General features: G+C 40.6%; 2 protein-coding genes across 2 annotated transcripts in view; one reads left to right on the top strand and one right to left on the bottom strand.

Moving 5' to 3' along the window:
- LOC134443423 (NLR family CARD domain-containing protein 3-like) overlaps nucleotides 1-19,423 on the bottom strand; it is an 80,833-nt gene that overhangs the window by 32,035 nt on the left and 29,375 nt on the right. The gene's annotated exons all lie outside the window — the stretch shown is intronic.
- Nucleotides 10,106-17,294, top strand: LOC134443429 (uncharacterized). The gene is made up of 7 exons (XM_063193212.1): nucleotides 10,106-10,140; nucleotides 14,256-14,535; nucleotides 14,670-15,420; nucleotides 15,567-15,655; nucleotides 16,256-16,322; nucleotides 16,734-16,826; nucleotides 17,207-17,294. Exons 2-6 carry the CDS (start codon nucleotides 14,270-14,272, stop codon nucleotides 16,821-16,823), a joined length of 1,263 nt encoding a protein of 420 aa, XP_063049282.1. The 5' UTR covers nucleotides 10,106-10,140; nucleotides 14,256-14,269; the 3' UTR covers nucleotides 16,824-16,826; nucleotides 17,207-17,294.

Below are 19,423 nucleotides of genomic sequence, written 5' to 3'. Positions count from 1 at the left end.
CCCCAAATTCTAGTAAGATCCATGTCATTAAAAACGAGACATTTGGGAGCTTTGGAAGTCTGTAAGTCGCTTACTAAATAGATGGGAATGACACCTAGTCTACCGAGCTAGCGGCTAGCCAATCTGTCGTCAATTACACAGAGCTTGGTATCCGTGTATTAGTTATGGGTATACAGCTAGCTAGCTAACACCGAACATGCCATGTTGACAACCAGGGGTGTATCCAGCTTTCAAAAAGTGGGGGTGTTCTCAGATGAAATATAGCTTCCAATCCCCCCCGCCCCTCACGCCAATTTCAATATGCCTAGTAGGTCTTTCAATAGGCCTTCGTATATACCATAATGTATTTGTACAGACACAAATTGCTCTTGCAAGTACATCCATACTGGTTTATATGCAGCATCACAGTATATTGTATGTATCACAGCTATATGATTCAAAAACCCAAACTCTCTGGAAAGCAATCAGTATCCATCAGGGCTTGAAAACGAAATTATTTTTCAAACGTTCCGTTCCGAACGGTTCAGGCAAGTTTCAGTTTAACGTTTTCGTTCCTGCAATCGTTCCCCCACAAAAATATCGTTCCTGAACCGGTTCGGAACGAAAAATAACGTTCGTTCTTAACGTTCCTGCAGTGTTTAACGGCCATATTAAGTCTATTTTCGTGGACTTTATCTTAGAATAGACGTACTCATTATTTCCCCTTGATTTACACAGCTATTCTCAAAACTAATAACACACCCAAAAACACTCAGATGGGCTATCCATCCTGGCAGATTTAACCGGATGCCTATAATTCTTATCAAAAGTAGCCTATGCCAGCCCAGTAGCGGTGGGTGGATGTTGATTAGGGAGGCACAATACAGGGGTGAATTTCTCAAAACCAAAGTTGCTTACTACGTTAGCTACTTTGTTGTTTTCAATGCATTTCCCCATTGGCAACTACCGAAGTTGCTAACAGGCTAATAACTTCTGTTTTGAGAAACTCACCCCAGAATAGCCAGAGAGAGTTTAAAAAAATAGCCAGAGAGAGTTCCTAAAAAAATCTCTGGAATAGCGCAGGTAAACGTCAGCATAATAAGAGGTGTCGATAGGCATGGATTTCAGTTCTTGCCTAGCTCTATTTAATAGGCCATGATGAGGTTTGCAGCAAGTGAAACGTGTAAGTAAAAGGGACACAGTTTGCTCCACAAAAAAATCCCAAACTGTTTTGAGATGTGCACGATGCAAGGGGTCACTAGTTCTAGAGAAGGGACAGGTTGCATAGTCTGAAACCTCGGATATGCTCTCAGATATCGGCTACCAACCATTCCAGTGCAAGTCCATCACCACAAAACCGGAGACCTTTTTTGCTTGCCTAACAGACAAGCGTCACAAAATAGCAAGAGTTTCCACGTAGTCCACGTGCACGACAGAAGAGAATAATAACTTTAACAACAAATGCGCTGTCTTTCTCTATCCCTGCTTGTTGTCACACGCGACCTACTGTATTCGTGATGACAGCCAGGAAATATTGCGCAATACTGACCATCGAAACATTGAGCGGGCCAGCTAACGTCAGCTAGCGTCTGTCCATCTGCCACGAATGACTTTATCCCGCATTGACCACAACACCAGATAAATAAGACGCCCTTGATTACAGCAGATAAAACACCAGCTCTCACCTCTCTTCTCTACAACCGACAGTGGGATACGCTGCGCACAACAAAAGCACTTCAGTAACTTTACCACAACATAATTTGCCATAACCGCATTGAACATCGAGGCACTCGGCGGTGCCATTACAAGTAGTATAAGCTAAACATGACTTACCCACCAGTTGCCTCTCGAGAGCACTCTGCGAATTAGGTTCATCAAATCGCCTATCCAATTCCTTTGCAAATCATTGACTGCATGGTCCAAATACTCTGTCCCTGTAGGAATCCCAACACCGATCTCAAGACATGTTCTCTTAACTCCATGGTGTCAATATAAAACTCTGTAGCTGTCCGTGAATGAGACTGAAGAACAGCGCGGGTAAAGTGTCATTTCTCTTGCAAAAACTTATTTGATATTGGTGGTCAAAAACTTTAGGGCGGGTTTATTAGAGTCAACTTCCAATCACTACAAGAAAGCCAGGAGAACAGAGACAGTTTAGTTCTAGTTTCCTATCAAAATCTCTGAGGAGAAGCACATCCTAAATTTACCCAGGAAGTTTCTCCATACAATGCACAGTCGCACTCTGATTGGCCAATGCTCCTCAATATTTTATCAGGAGCTCAGGTGAAGCAAAATGCTGTTGCTGTATGCATGTTTCCCCTCATACACGTCAGTAGCCGAACTAAAAGACTGCTCGTCGCCATGGTTACTCCTCAAACAAAATCGTGCAATTGTATGAAATATTGAGAACGAAAAAAAAACCGTTATTAACCGGTTTGTGGATTTCAGAATAACGTTTTTGTTCCGGAACACTTGAAGAATATTTCGGTTTCGTTTCCGTTTCCGTTCCTTGTAAAATTCCATAAAATTTCGTTCGTTTTCGGTTTTCGTTTTCGTTCCTTGAACCGGTTCGGAGCCCTGGTATCCATGACTAAAATTCTCTACTGGGCTTGCCTTGCACCAAGTTTTGCTTTCATTTGGTAAACTCTCTGTCTCACATACACTCACACACACTGGAAATTAACTTGTCAACCCAAGAGTCAAATATCTGCCCCCAAAATCAACCAGCCCCTCAACAAGTCGATCATTTGTTTCATCCATTCTAATGCCATAGTGAATTTTGCCATACTGTGTTGCTGCAAAGCAGATATTTAATACTAAGCCTAATGTGATGGTTGTTGTAAGTTGTGATATTAAATGAAGGCTATAGCCTAATACGCAGGCAGGCAACACACTTGCAACTTGGCTGAAAAACATAAGCCACTTCACTGCACCAGTTTGAAAACTATTATTGATAAAAGAGCAGATGCACTCCTACAGTAGGCCTATGTATTTTTAATAGTCCTATGGAAATGATACACAGAACACCGGAAAAAAGTCTTATCAATAATGAACAAAATTGTAGGCAAAAAAAAGATGATGCAGAAAGATGATGCAGCATGACCAGCCCTGGTCAGTTTGCAAGCTCGAGTCTTGTCTGAATAAACGGGGAATACCGGGTCTTGAGATTTACCTATATAAAGTAAATAGATGCAAAACGATTAATTCACATTCCTTGAGTAAACGTGATTTCATCAAATAAGGACAATTTGTTCATGAGGACGGTTGGATGTGCACGTTCAAAATGCCTTGAAGGAACATGATTAATTTGTGTCTGCGGTGGCCTCCAGCCATGAGGTGGCGCTATTTCTACTCTGTAACATGGTAAAAGGAGAAGAAGAAGGCGGAGAGAGAGAGACTTGCTTGCGCCAGCCCTGATTTTCAGCCTTTCTCGCCTCTCCACTTTAGCGACAGCCTGCATGTCTCGCATTGTGTGACTGGAAACGAAATTAAGTAAGTCATTCAAGTTCTTTATTTAAGTTGGCGTTATCGCACTGTTCGGCCGTCTTTTGTGTGTGGAAACTGTTCCAAAGATGAAGTTAAACCCTTAACTGTTTTATCCACTGTCTGTATTTAACCATGCATTGTCGTTATGCTAGCAAATTTCAGTCGTTGGTGATCATATGACACAGTAGGCGAAGTTGGTCTTCTTGTTCATTTCGATAAGAAAGAAAACTATGTACATGTGATGGTAAAAGGAGGATGATTCATTTTAAAACAACAATAGTTAGCCATCTGCACTTAGATGAAAATAACACCTGCCATTTTAGCGGGGAAGGCAGGGGTTTGGTCCTCGCTGTGGAGGAGGGGTGGGGGAACGTGCACAGCATTCGTTGGGTGGGTTTGCAACTTTGCATGCGTTGCAAGGATTGCATGCGTTGCAAGGACAGCACGCTTCCCAAGGACGGCATGCTTCCGTGTGTGTTGGTGAAGCCAACTTTTCGATTTCCACGCCGTTTGTACTGATTTAACCAACCGTGTAATGCGCTGCATGTTAATTTGTGGAGACGGCTATTTAAATCTCAGCATTCCTGCGAATAAAAGCAAACTGCAGTCGTGTCGGTATGCTTACTTAACTCGCGTGGTCACTCACATATTGAGCATTGGCTTATGTTCCCAGAGAACAGAACATTATCCAGTGTTCCCGCGGGTCACAGCAAAAGCGAGTATCATTATTAATATAACACATTTCAGTCGACTCCTTTGCTGCTCGCATAGCATATTTTATGTCGAAATTCGCCCACATCACTTGTACTCTCCTCGTGATACTAAAGTGTGAATAACAAGAAACTTTTGCTTCGTGCACAAGGCGCAAGGGGTGCTTGAAGTTTCCAAGCTGGTAGGCCAGTCAATTAGCGTTTGACATGGTACAAATTGCAACAGTTACCTGTTACCTATCCACTTCGTGCCTTGTGGCACATAAGGCCTTCACAGAACACCTCCACTTCTCCCGGTCAGCTGCCGCAGTCCTCGCTTCAGCCCATGATGTCCATCCTAGTTCTTTTCTTTCTTTCTCCACAGTACGTCTCCAGGTGGTCTTCGGCCTTCCTTTTCTTCTTTTCCCTTCTGGTGCCCAGGTCATTGCTATATTGCAGTCATTGTTGTGGTCTTGTCGTAGTATGTGTCCAATCATTTTCCATCTACGGAGTTTCACTTCTTCACTCAGAGGCTTCATCTCAGCTCTTTCTAGTAGGTCTTCAGTTCTGACATGATCTTGCCAATGTACACGGAGTATTCTGCGTAGGCATCTATTATGGAACACATCGACTGCTTTGTTGTCTCCTTTGTTCATTTTCCATGTCTCACTTCCATATAGCAATACTGGCACCACTAGTGTCTTGTAGAGTCTTAATTTTGTTCTCCTTGTGATGTTGTTGGAGCTCCAGATCTTCTTGAGTCTGACGAAGGCACCTCTCGCTTTTGATAGTCTGTTCTTTAGGTCTTTCATCCCTCCTCCCTCTTTACAAACTGTGGCTCCCAAGTATGTGAACTGTTCCACCTCTTCAATGTCTTTTCCATCTATCTGAATTATTTCCTGGTTGTTTGCGTTAATTCTCATTGTTTTTGTTTTTTGTGTGTTGATCTTAAGACCTACTCGCCTGGCCTCTTCATTCAATCGTGTTGTTTTATTCTGAATTTGTTGTTTTGTGGAGGATAGTAATGCTATGTCATCTGCAAAGTCCAAGTCGTCTAGTTTTGATGTTAGCTTCCATCTGATTCCATTCTCTCCCTGTCTAACCGTTCTTCTCATGATCCAATCCATGACCATCAAGAATAAAAATCCTGACATATTGCAGCCTTGTTTGACACCAGTTTTAATGTCAAACCATTCACATATTTCTCCCTGGTCTTCCACTGCGCACTGGAAGTCTTCATAGAATGTTTTGACCATCCTCACGATCTTCTCTGGGATTCCGTACTTTTCCATGATTATCCACAGGCTCTTGTGATGGACAGAGTCGAAAGCCTTCTCGAAGTCTACAAAATTCATATACAGTGTTGCTTGCCACTCATTAACCTGTTCTATGATGTTCCGTAATATGAAGACTTGCTCTGTTGTTCCCCTTCCTTCTCTGTAACCTGCTTGTTCTTTTCTTAGTCTGCAGTCAACTCCATGTCTTATACGGTCTACAATAATCCTGCCAAGTATCTTTCCCACAACAGATAGTAGGGTTATGCCTCTTGAGTTCTTGCATTCTTTGAGGTTTCCTTTCTTTGCTAGTTTGATGATAAGCCCTTTCTTCCAGTTTGTTGGGATCTTTTCATGTTTCCATACCTTCCCTAGAAGTTGGTGCACTTTTTTCGCTGAGAACTCTACATCAGCTTTCAATAGCTCAGCTGTGATACAGTCGATTCCTGGTGCTTTATAATTCTGCAGTTTCTTTATTGCATCTTTGACTTCAACAATTGAAGGTTCATTTACTGTGATCTCCTCGATTCTGTTATTGAAATCACATTCATCATCTTCTATTATTGGGTATTCTGGTTCTTCTGCATTAAACACGTCCTTGAAGTGTTCTGTCCATCTTAACTTAATTGCGTCTCTTCCACTGATGAGGTTACCATTTTTGTCTAGTACTGCTGTGCTCTGTCTGGGTCTCTCGTTGCATAATGTCTTTGTGAGTCCATATAGGGTCTTCATGTGTTGTTTTCTTGCAGCGTCTTCAGCTTCACTAGCGATGTTCTCCAACCATTTTCTTTTGTCTGCTTTTATACTTCTCTTCACCTCCTTGTTCTTCTCTGCATACTTCACCTTTAACTGTTTCTTGATTCTTTCCGAATGTGTGTTTAGGATTTCCTTATTTAGTCTTTCTCTTTGTTCGACAAGGCTCCAAGATTCTTCACTGATCCATGGCTTTTTCTTTTTCCGTGGTCTTCCAAGGACTTCTTCAGCTACTTCTTTAAATGCCTTCTCCATTACTTGGGCTTCACATTCCACCTCTTCATCTCCTACTGCTTTCGCTTCCTTTTCTAGTGCCTGGAACCTGTTTCGCAAACTGATGGAAAAGGTCTTTAAGATGGTTTTATCTTTCAGCTTTGCTGTTTCATACTTGACTCTGGAGTTCTTCTTTTCCTTTTGATGTTTCTTCAGTCGTAGCTTGATTGTTGTGCATATGAGGTAGTGGTCACTTCCGATGTCCGCAGATCTGTGTACTCTTGTATCTTTGACTGAATTCCTAAATCGTTTGTTGACTAATGTATGATCTATCTGATTCCTGGTCTTCCCGTCTGGGGATATCCAGGTTGCTTTATGTATGTCTTTATGTGGGAACAAAGTTCCTGTTATTACAAGCTCATTCATGTCGCACATCTCACACAGCCTTTCTCCGTTGTTATTCTGCTGTCCGAGACCGTGCTTGCCCATGACCCTGTCATAATCTTTGTTTTCCTGTCCTACTTTAGCGTTCATATCTCCTGTTACAATCAACATGTCATGTTTATTTCTGCTGTCGAGTACATCCTGCAGTCTCGCATAAAATTCATCTTTTTCTTGTTCTTCGGCACCTTCAGTGGGTGCGTAGATATGTATGATGGTCATCTTGATGTGTTGGGAGTGGTATCTGGCTTGAATGATTCTCTCATTGACTGGAGTCCAGTCAATCAGGGCTCTTGCTGCTGTTTTTGACATCAGTATACCTACTCCTTGTCTATGGTTGTCGTCGTCTCTTCCAGAGTAGATGATGGTTTCTCCTTCTGCTAGTTCCGCTTTTCCTTGTCCTGTCCAGTGTGTTTCACTGATGCCCATGATGTCGATTCCTCTGTTCTTCATTTCTCTTGCTACTAGTGAAATGTTGCCGCTTGCGTAGAGTGTTCGTACATTCCAGTTTCCAATCTTCAAGGTGCTTTTCGGGTGCAGCAGTGGCCTATTCAGCCCAAGGATGTCCTGTCGGCTTTGACCCCTGAGCGTCATGGTGTCTCTCCTGTCATGAGGACTGGCTTCAGCATTCCCCGGATATGGTGCTCTGTTTCTGGTTTCTGTAATAATTAGTTTTTTCCGAGTGCGGGTTATCAGCCCACAGCCCAACCCCCAACCTGGAGGGCCAGTGGGATCCCTCTTTGTCTGGTCTCTACCCTTCGACCTGTTCGGCCTGGGTGGCCCTACCCGACATAGCTCTAGGGGTCACAGAGACACGCAAACCACCCCACCACGTTAAGGTGGAGATCCCATTTTGTTATCCCCGGGTATGTCGCAATTGCATATTAAAAATCTACTGAATATTAAGTGGAACATACTTTTTTCAGTTGGAGATTTCCCATAGGGGCACAATATAGGAAATACTTGGTGAATGGGGTAAAGGTTTAAATTGAGATGTCAATTGGAAACTTCCACAGTAGTTTATTCAAGCAAAGACGAATATTGTTTGGATTGCAACTTGTGTGAAATATTATTAAATATGCAATTGAGAACATCTACTTCAATCTGTTTGAAACGATGTGCTAAACATAAAGAAATGGCTAAAGTGATGATTCACACTTTATTTATATTTAATCTACCCTACATCACATGTGAAAAATCTACCTTCATCACTTCAGTGGAACTAGGCCATAGGTTTCTGATGCATTTTGCCATTCAGTGGGTAAAACCTACTACTTTTGACTTTGGGGAAAAGTATGCTCCACTTAATATGAATCCGAATATGAATTTTTAATATGTGATGTTAGTGGGTATAAGGGTCACTTAAAAGTAGGAACCACTACTATTGCAATTCGTCCCAGGTTTTTGCCTTTTTAGAGCTAGATTGACTGGCCTATGGGGAATATCTGTTTGCATTTTGATTTCAACAGTCCACTAAGGTGTTCACATGTCTAATTGTAAACCTTTCTTCTTCTGTAGAACTGTCATCGTGCTTGTGGTGCATCTACAGACTTAACAGTGGTAAGTGGTTTTATTTGCTTTACTAGTTAAAAGGTGTACTGTGTAAAAAGATGGCCACCGTATGTTTTGCAGCTATACTACTCATTGAAACTGTGCTGTTTACTGCCAAATTTAATCTTTTCATAAATATGTATTAACTAATGAATTAATATTTACTAGCATGACCAAATTACAGTACGTTTTGCTGCTAAAAACGTCTGAAATTCATAATAGTGGACAAATGACAAGCTCCCCCCTTTCATGTATGAAAAGTGCAATTTTCACAATCTAATTGAATACTGAATTTGGTGGTAAGTATTTGTGAAGGGGCAGCATACATTCCCTAAATAAACAACTAAAACTATTACACAGTGCACTTTTAATGCTGACTCTCCACAAGTTGATGCCATGCACTATCTTGTTCTCTTTTTATTTCTCTTGAAAGTGGAGTATGATTTTTAGTGGTTTATTTCCAGAGATTGCGCTCCACATTCAGACATGCTGTGTTCATGAATGTTAAAACCACAATCCATTTCAGCACTGTGACTTAAGGGCCTAGACGCCATAGGTCTACCATTGCACCTAACACCCAGGTTCGATTCCTACCCAAGGTCATTTCCGAATCTTTTGCAGTGTCTTTCTCACTCTCATTTCCTGTCATCTTCTTTGATTGTCCTATGGCAGTGGAGGCTGAAAAGGCCAACACTAAATAGATAACGGAGGTGACATGAATAGGAATTAAACAATCCCCAAATCTTGTTTTGAATATTTCAGTTGATTGTAGCACAACCCAATTATACTTGTCTGAATACATGTGTTCAATGTTTTTAGAAGCGGGGAGTGTCTGTTTGCATATTGATTTAAATAATCCACCAAAGTGTTGACTGAAATGTATACCTCTCTTCTTATGTAGAACTGTCATCGTGCTTATAGATCATTGGAAGACTTAACAGTGGTAAGTGTGAGTTCATTTTCCTTATTAGTTAACACTAGTTCTTAACCCTGTGCACCCCCTACAATCTCTAATGCACCCCCAGGGAGTGCTGGCAACCCAGGTTAAGAACCACTGAGTTATGTTGAATCTGCACAAAGTTAATGCTATGTGTGCACTGTTAATGCTATGTTTTGCATATTGATTTCAACAATCCACCAAGGTGTTCACTAATTGTAAACCTCTCTTCTTATGTAGAACTGTCATCCTGCTTATAAAGCATTGGAAGATTTAACAGTGGTAAGTCTGAGTTTATTTGCCTTATTTTAGTTAACACTTTATATACACAAGTTGAATAGATGGGAAATATAAATTCCCTTTTGAATAGATGGGAAATATAAGTTCATTTATTCATAATGTAGACATACTCTTTAAAAGAAAAACGCAGAACACATTAATTCATGGATGGTTGTTTTAACCCTTGTAAGGTGTTAAGGTTTTTGATACATAGAGGGGCCCATAGAAATTCACAAATAGGATGGATATGTTTTTTCTGTCATTACTTTTTTATTGCTCAGATTTCACGGAAAATGAGCCAAGGCCAGCGAATCAATGTAAAATAATCATAATAACTCATACTATTTTCTCAAAAAAATGAAAATGGGTGCACCTTAATACCTTACAAGAGTTAAGTGAACAAGTAGTAATTGCCTTTGAAGATGAATTGCTGATTATAGCTTGGAGTTTTCATAATGTAATTATTTATTCACTTTGTTTGTTACAGGGTTTTTACAGGGCATGTGGACCTGTAAAGGGTGCCAGCAATCGGTAGCAAGTAGGTCTGAGCTTTTAAGTCACTATAAATTAAAACATCCTCATTTTGGACGTTCCTCACGATTTCCATGCACACATGTTTGCTGCCCATGCACATTTAAGACATGGAATGTGCTTATTGTTCATCAGAATAAAGTTCACAAAACGGGCATCACTCAAAGAGAGAATGGGATTTTCAGTTGCCACCTTTGTGATTGCCATGATTTGGCATCAGAGAGGAATTATTTTGCTCATGTAAATACTCACCTCAAAAGAAATGAGACAGTCAGTTGTATGTTTTTAGGCTGTAACTTCAAGACCAACATATATTGTACATTTAAATCGCATAAAAATAGAAAACATTGCAGTCACACATTGATTGATTTTAAACCTGGAGTTGTTTTAACTTCGGATGCATCTTTTCAGACTGAATTTGAGGCTAGTTCAGAACTTCACGAGCAATTAGACACTGCTATTCCAGTTGATTGTAACTCTCACACTGAGGACTTGCAGAAAGTAATTGAACAGAGATTTGCAGCTGCATTGCTCAAATTGGAGCATTTGGTTCATGTGCCAAGCACCGCTGTAGATGTGTTCTTAGGTGAGCTCCTTCATTTGATTTCTGATGCACCTGTCCCTTTGTCCTGTGGCGTTGTTAGTGACATCTTTAAAAAGAGAAACCTCCCTGTTGATGAATCTGTAGTTAGGGAAACTGTTGCTGCAATTTGCTCTGGTAATCCTGTGCAAAGATCTTTACAGAAAGGGGGTCCTCTTAGCACAACATATCTTCGTAAGCAGTATTATAAAGACAATTTCAGTGTTGTAGAGCCAGTTGAATATGTTCTTGATGTGAAAAAACGCCACAGTTTCCAATATATCCCGATACTGAAGTCCCTGCAACAGCTGTTGAATAGAAAGGAGATCATTGATGCAGTGTTAGAGAGCCAGCAAGCACACGAAGGCACATACAGATCTTGTAGAGATGCTTCTGGTTTCAAGGAAAATGATTTCCTTGTTGGAGAAGAACCCAGGATTATTTTGAACTTTTATGTGGATGACTTTGAGACCTGTTGCCCAATTGGAAGTTCACGGAAGATACATAAACTTTGTGCCGTTTATTGGGTGTTAACTAATTTGCCACCCAAGTTTAATTCCTCGTTGTCATCCATTTATCTATCTGTTTTATGCAAAACGAATGATGTTAAAGCCTACGGGTTGGATGAAATATTCAAGCCTCTTGTACAAGATTTGAAAACTTTGGAAGAACAGGGTGTCTTTGTCCCATTGTTGGGTGAGTCAGTGAAGGGTACAGTATTCAGTGTAATTGCTGATAACCTGGGAGCCCATGGTGTTGCAGGATTTTTGGAGAGTTTTTCAGCGGAGAGCTATTGCAGGTTTTGCACTGGAAACAAACGTGATATACAGCAATATTCTGTAGCATCTGGTGCTTTCAGTCTGAGAAACAAGGAGCTTCACCAGGCCCATGTCAAACATGCCCTAGATACAGGTTCAGCTTGTTGTGGAGTGAAAAGGGAATGCATCTTCACAAAAAATCTCTCTCATTTTCATGTCATCTTTGGCTATCCACCCGATCTTGTCCATGATGTTTTGGAGGGTATAATCCGAGTAGAGCTAGCTCTTTGCCTGACAGTTCTCATTTCAAGAAAGTTCTTCACATTGGTGGATCTGAACAATTCCATTCTGAATTTCCCCTACAAATGGGCTGATAAGACAAACAAACCACACGCAGTGGTGCAGAGCTTTGCTTCCAAGAAAACAGTGGGGGGTAATGCCCATGAGAACTGGAGCTTGCTCCGTTTTTTGCCTTTTTTGGTTGGATGTCATGTACCTGAAGATGAGCCTGCATGGCTCATTCTCATGGACCTTAAGGACATTACAGAGCTTGTAGTGGCCCCTGTGCACAGTGAGGATTCACTGGCTTTCTTAGAAAGTAAAATTGTTGAACACCGACAGAGATTCAAAGAGTTGTTCCCTGATATTCAACTGCGGCCGAAACATCATTATTTGGAGCATTATCCCCAGATGATTAGACTCTTTGGTCCACTTCTTGGGCAGTGGACTATGCGATTTGAGGCGAAGCATAGCTTTTTTAAAAACGTTATCAGACATACCAGCTGCTTCAAGAATGTGCCTCTTTCATTAGCCTCGAAGCATCAGATGATGATTGCTTACCATCTGAGCTCTCCACAGCTGAGCAAGCCTGACCTTGAGGTTTCAACTCTACCAGTAGACTTGCTTAAAGAGGATATTGCCCAAGTTGTTAGAGAAAAGTTCTCAGACATATCAGAGGTTCACTTGGCAGAGTCTGTCACAACCAAGGGTATAACTTATAGGAAGGGCATGATATTGGCCCACAGGACAACTGGTGGACTACCTGATTTCAGTGAAATTCACCAAATCTGCATTGTACGTGACAGCGTATTCTATATTGTCAAAGAGTTCAGTGGTTGGTACAGGGAACATTATAGAGCATTTGAGCTAAGCCCTGCACCCACAAGAACGCATGCACTCGTAGCACCTAGTGAGCTCCTTGATAGTTATCCACTTGCCGCCTATGACATTGGATCAGCCCGCATGGTTACTTTGAAAAGATATATTGAAATAAAAGGTATGCTCACAACATTCTTGCTATGAATACATCTGAATAATTAGAAATTCTTGTAAGTGATCACAGGCTATTTTACATGTTAAATCCAATGTTACTTTGCAATGAAATAAGAGTGATGAAGGTTGAGGCTGACCATGGTCTTAAAAGCAAAAACTTTGCAAGATGTTTTAGTTTTGTTTGTGTGCTGTGGGAGGCCATAAACCCCTAATGCTCCCCCAGTAGTAAAACTTTTGATATTTACCACCTTTATTTCATTGCAAAATCTCCTTTTTAAAAATCATGATTTCATGTGTAAAATAGCAAGTGATTACTTTATCTCTAAGATTGAAACTTTCTTTCAACATTCAACTGTATTGTTCACACTTTCCTTCACTTGTCGGTACCTGATGATGCAGAAAAAAAGTTATTGCCGTTTTTGTAAGTTACTTGGTTATGTTGCATGACTTTTGGTATGACATTGGGAGTATATTGGGATGTTTCAAGCCACGTAAACAAACCATACCCCCAATGCCAGTATCTTGAAAAGCCTAAACAAAACAATTGGGTGTCTAAGGGTGCACAGTCAAGTCAAGGCTAGCGTGAACAATACAACTGCTTGTTTGAATTGTTTGGAATTCTCATTTAAAGGTGCACTGTAATGGTTTTAGCTGTTTATGTCCAGAATTCATGCTGGCCATTCACAAATGTTACCTTTTTCATTAATGCTTAACATCAATTTAAGTATTTGTTATGACTGTGGAAATGGCATTTTTCATACATGAAAAGGAGGATCTTTTCTGGAAAAGAGGGCTTTTTTTTAGCTGCAAAACTCATTGTACTTTGGTCATACTAGTAAATATTAGTTCATTTAGTAAATATTCATGAAAAGTTCCAATTTGGCAGGACACATGACTGCTTCAATTAGCAGCATTGTTATAATGGCTACGCTGGCCACCATCTTACACAGTGCACCTTTAAGTTACATAAGAACACAAGGTAACACTATTTAAGTTTTGCATCTATTAGCACTAATGCATACAATGTTAATGACTGTATAAGTAACTTGTAAGGCATGTATTAAGCACAAAAAAACATTTGGTAGATATGTCTTCGCAAATGTCTTGTTTGTGCACAATTAGGGATTTTTTTTATTAATATAACCTTAGTAAGGACCTGACAAATGTTTGATTTTGCTAAGTACATGCGTTACAAGTTACTTATACAGGCATTAACATTGTATGTAGTAGTGCTAATTTATTTAACACTGAAAGTGCTACCGAATATAATCCTTCCTTAACTTGCCTACTGAGAAAATTAGTTTGGTCACATCCTGATCAGACAAGAGAAAACTTGGAAAATACCTACATGTATTTACCAATACCTGCATCCCCAGTTGTAATTCTCTTACTCTGGGGACAGAACTAGGACCATGTTTCCAGCATCGCTTGAGGGGAGGTGTACAATGACCATATTTCCACAATTGGTGTAATTTAAAGTATGAAATGTGATTGTTTTCTGTGTATTGGCAGAGTAAACTGTTGAGATGGGGACTCCAGTTATTTTGAAGATAATCCTGCCTGATGGCACCCCGCAGAGATTAACATTTCCAAATGGCCTCCCTTCATCCGTGGATAACCTGATGATAGAAGTCCAGGAGCAGTGTGGACTTCATGGTGACTTCCGGCTGCAGTTCATGGCTACATTGTTTGATTATGAATTTCTCAACCTCACCACAATGTCAGAGGTGGAAAACAAGGGGACTCTGCGGCTCATTCACATGTCAAGGCCCTCCACATCACAGGACGAGAGGTTTGTAATGTACAATTATGTGCATAAGGTCTTTGTTTATGTTTTGTATTTTTGTATTCATGTCATGAAGGACACCTTAATTTCCTTTTGGATTAATACTTGTAGAAGTACTCAACTCTACTCTTCTCTACTAGGTTTGGTGTGGAAATGGGCCCCCAATCACCCCAATCACCCGGTCATTCCTCAGTCAGGAGCACCTCAACTGTAGATACTGATGTGATGTCATCCCCTGAATCAAGGTCCTCAAGGTCCTCATGGCCTGCTGTGTTCAAAGTGCCTGAATTCACCTATGATGCAGAAATCAAACTTCAGAGGGGAAACTCTGCTTTCCAAACAAATGGCACTCTGCTATTTCCGGATCCGAAATTGAAGTCAAGCATCCTTCAAGGCTTAGTCCAAGAAATTGTGCAGTACAAGATGTATGTCAACGACCGCGAAATTGAGCAAGTTGCCAAGTCACTCATCCAAAAGCATCCCTGCCTAGCAGACAAGGCCTCCCCCAATGGATGTGGGGGGTGGAAAAACAGTTTGAAATACAAGATGTCAAACTACCGTTCAGATCTGAGGAGACTTGGATGCCCTGAAGTGACGGTCAATTCCCTTCAGAACAAACCAACAGACAGGCGCACCGCAGCCTTTGGCGTCAACAGACCGAAGAGGGCAGAAGTGAACTTTTGCCCCCAGTATCCATCTGCCGAAACGGAGACCAGTATGGAGAGTTTGCGAGCATCCCTCCTCCTAGATGTGAAGAGGCGGAACGGCCAGGAGGATGTTAGAGTTAAGATGGACAGAACATTCGCACACAGACGCCACGAAGTGGTACGCGATGCTCCATCGGTGGACACGCTAATGGCAAGGTGGCCTGCACTCTTTGACGTCCGTGAGGTAAGGCATTCAACAACGATTTTTTTGTCTTCATGATTTACTGTTTGTGAATTAGATTTTGTCATCTCTCCTTCCTGGACTGTTCTGGTTGACTGTATAGTAATGGCTTTTCCCCTCGATCCTTTGTGTTTTTAATTTGTTTTCAGATCAATGCAGAATTCAAAAGGATTACGACCATGCCTCTACAATCGAAGGTCCTTTCGCAGCTTGATGTATACTCTGGGGACCTGTCTAGGTGCGTGTGAATGTGTGACCTGCTTATGTAAGAGTGTTATATGGTTACTATACTGTATGTGTGTGAATGTTTTGTATATTTTGTATCTATGTATCTTACTGGACAACTTCATTTCCCTCAGGGTTAAAGGTGAACTTCTGCCAATTTCAATATGCTGTTGTATTGTTCATGCTATCCTTTGTGTTGTATTGCTCACGCTACCCCAGTGATGCTGCATTTTTCGGCTCAGCCCTTTCCGAGAGATGAGCTATTATTATTATTATTATTATTATTATTATTATTATTATTATTATTATTATTATTATTATTATTATTATTGGGGGCAGACTTTGTTTACATTAAGTAGGCCCATGTTATCACTGTTTGCTGCTTTTCTGCTTGATGTTGCATAACTGTTTGGATGTTGTTGGGAATAAATCTAGGTGTTTTTTTATGTTAAAATACTCTTCCCCCATTACAATGTTCAGAATCTCAGAAAAGGCTGAATGGAAAAACAAATCTCAGGTTCTGACAAGTCCAGGGCAGTGTGAGCATTACAACTCCATGTTGAAATTCACAGAAGTTATCCTTTAATAAATGATACTCTACTATACTCTACAGATTGTTCGAGAGAAGAGGAGGACAGCTTGGAGAAAGGCTGAAAGGAATTGTAGCTGAATTAGCCCATGTAAGTTTCTGTTTTTATCTGTCTACTTGACTGTTCTTGAACTAGATGCAGCAGTAGAATAAAAAAAGGAAGTGGGCCTCACCACAAGCCTTCCAATGTCCCCTTAGCCTCATCACAAGCGTGCCAACCACCCCCTTGGTATTAAAATAAAATGGACGATGCCTTCGAATATTAAATGAGCACCTGTGTCCTTCTCAACACCCCCCTAGCTAGCTCATTCCGTGAGATTCAATGACAATTACTAGCTTTGAATTGGACGCAACATGGCTAGACTAGGACTAGGCTAGACCACCATTTTGCTCAGGGGGATTTAAAAAAAAAAAAAAAAACTTGTTTGCACAAATGGTGGGATATTGCTGTAAAGTAAAGTACTATGGCTCAATAGACAATAATCAAGAAAATGTCTTCCAGTGTGATGATGTTGATGCTGGACGAGAGTGCATCATTAAGGGACTCTGCATCTACCTGAATGAAGCACCAGAAAACCTCATACGTGAATAAGTGGTATGTACTTGAATCAAAAGGTTCTTCTTATTTGCCGTTCTGATTCTGAATTTAGAATCGTTCTGTACAGGTACTTTTCATCAGGGGTGTTTCTGAACTTGTGTGTCAGGGGTGGGACTCAACGGGTTGGCCAGCGTCTGGCAAATGGGATTATACTTTAGAATTTTTGACTACGTCCTCAGGCCAATTCACACCCGGGTTAAATAATCTGTCCACATCAGAATTAAAGCTGAGGACATCTTGACAGTGGAACAGACGTTTCTTCGAGATCTGGATATGAACTATTGGACTTTGCAGTAACCTACTGCCTAGTTTAATTTTGAGTCTGTGTATTGACATGACTTGGTTAATGCTTATTTACTTATCCTTCTTTGGCATAGGGCATGGATGAAGTTGCGCTTGAAGAGGCACTCGAGGGCATCACCATTGGCATTGCAGTTGTGAAGGAGTCCCAACCATCCCAGGAATCGGGCATCCCAACCCAACCAATCCTGGACATTGTGATTGTTATTGAAGGTCGCAAGGTGGTGGAAGGGCTCGACAGTGTTGCCTTTGCTGTTGCAATGCTTTTTGGGCTCATGTACGCAATCAATCTTAGTTATCCATCAGAGCTGCGCTACACATTTGAAGTCATTCAGAAGGTGTTTATGGAACTTGCTGCTGGAAGACTCTCCAAGAAAGCACTCATCCCTGAAGCAAAGGCTCCTGCAACGTCATTAACCATGTTGGCAGCGTCCTTACCAACAAGTGTGTTGGGCCAGCAAAACTAAGAAGGGCAGGGTGAGCTTGTTCAAATGCGTAATGCACTCTTAATGAACCTGAAACTTTGTTTGGCATTGTAAAATGTTCTATTCTGTACTTGCCTGTGCAAAAATTGACTAGTGCAAAGGTTAGGCTTAATGCACTCTTAATGAACCTCAAACTTTGACATTGTAGAACATTCTGTACTTGCGAGCACATGCTTGTGTTAAAACTGACTTTTTCTTTTCTTGCAAGTGCAAAGGTTAGGCTTAATGCACTCTCAATGAACCTCAAACTTTGACATTGTAAAACGAGTTCTATTCTGTACTTGTGAGCACATGCTTGTGCTAAAACAGACTTTTCTTTTCTTGCAAGTGCAAAGGTTAGGCTTAATGCACTCTCAATGAACCTCAAACTTTGACATTGTAAAACGAGATCTATTCTGTACTTGTGAGCACATGCTTGTGCTAAAACAGCCTTTTCTTTTCTTGCAAGTGCAAAGGTTAGGCTTAATGCACTCTCAATGAACCTCAAACTTTGACATTGAAAACGAGTTCTATTCTGTACTTGTGAGCACATGCTTGTGCTAAAACAGCCTTTTCTTTTCTTGCAAGTGCAAAGGTTAGGCTTAATGCACTCTCAATGAACCTCAAACTTTGACATTGAAAACGAGTTCTATTCTGTACTTGTGAGCACATGCTTGTGCTAAAACAGCCTTTTCTTTTCTTGCAAGTGCAAAGGTTAGGCTTAATGCACTCTTAATGAACCTCAAACTTTGACATTGTAAAACGAGTTAAATTCTGTACTTGCGAGCACATGCTTGTGTTAAAATGCACAAATGCACTTAATGCACTCTCAATGAACCTCAAACTTTGTTTGGCATTGTGAAACGAGTTCTATTCTGTACTTGCAAGAAAAGAAAAGTCAATTTTAGCACAAGCATGTGCTCGCAAGTGCAAAGGTTAGGCTAAATGCACTCTTAATGAACCTCAAACTTTGACATTGTAGAACGAGTTATATTTTGTACTTGCATATTTTGTAAGTGCAAAGGTTAGGCTTAATGCATTGTGAAACGAGTTCTATTCTGTACTTGCAAGAAAAGAAAAGTCCGTTTTAGCACAAACATGTGCTCGCAAGTGCAAAGGTTAGGCTAAATGCACTCTCGGGCTCGACAGTGTTGCCTTGGCTGTTGTAATGCTTTTTGGGCTCATGTACGCAATCAATCTTAGTTATCCATCAGAGCTGCGCTACACATTTGAAGTCATTCAGAAGGTGTTTATGGAACTTGATGCTGGAAGACTCTCTAAGAAAGCACTCATCATGTTTTATTCTGTACTTGCGAGCACATGCTTGTGCTAAAACGGACTTTTTCTTTTCTTGCAAGTGCAAAGGTTAGGCTTAATGCACTCTCAATGAACCTCAAACTTTGGCATTGTAAAACGAGTTCTATTCTGTACTTGCGAGCACATGCTTGTGCTAAAACGGACTTTTATTTTCTTGCAAGTGCAAAGGTTAGGCTTAACCCTTTGATGCAGATGCAAAAAATGGCAATTTCCGCCTATATTTGACACTTATTATGTACAGTAGAATATCTCTGGTTCTACATATGCTATTTACAAAATTTATGAACCACATAACAGAATACATTTGGGACATCATGTTCAAAGAGTTAAAGTGTTTTAATGAGAACATTATGAATTCAATATTACAGTTGGCACAGCAGTAAAAATGTAAAAAAATCAAAAATCGCCTATGATTTATTTGGATTCTATAGTGCACAATTATTTAGGAGTGGCACAGGTCCAAAAACATTACATGACATGATGCACCTATATGTTGGCAACATGTGTGAAAAA

The sequence above is a fragment of the Engraulis encrasicolus genome, unplaced genomic scaffold (genome assembly GCF_034702125.1).
Source record: "Engraulis encrasicolus isolate BLACKSEA-1 unplaced genomic scaffold, IST_EnEncr_1.0 scaffold_31_np1212, whole genome shotgun sequence".
Taxonomy (NCBI): Eukaryota; Metazoa; Chordata; class Actinopteri; order Clupeiformes; family Engraulidae; genus Engraulis; species Engraulis encrasicolus.
This window is presented reverse-complemented; position numbering and strand designations above follow the sequence as displayed.

Bases quoted from the DNA above. Each gene is read 5' to 3' on its own strand.
- LOC134443429 (XM_063193212.1), top strand. From the start codon at position 14,270: ATGGGGACTCCAGTTATTTTGAAGATAATCCTGCCTGATGGCACCCCG. The intron at 14,536-14,669 runs GTTTGTAATGTA...CTTCTCTACTAG, and splicing joins TCCACATCACAGGACGAGAG to GTTTGGTGTGGAAATGGGCC. The intron at 16,323-16,733 runs GTAAGTTTCTGT...AATGTCTTCCAG, and splicing joins TTGTAGCTGAATTAGCCCAT to TGTGATGATGTTGATGCTGG.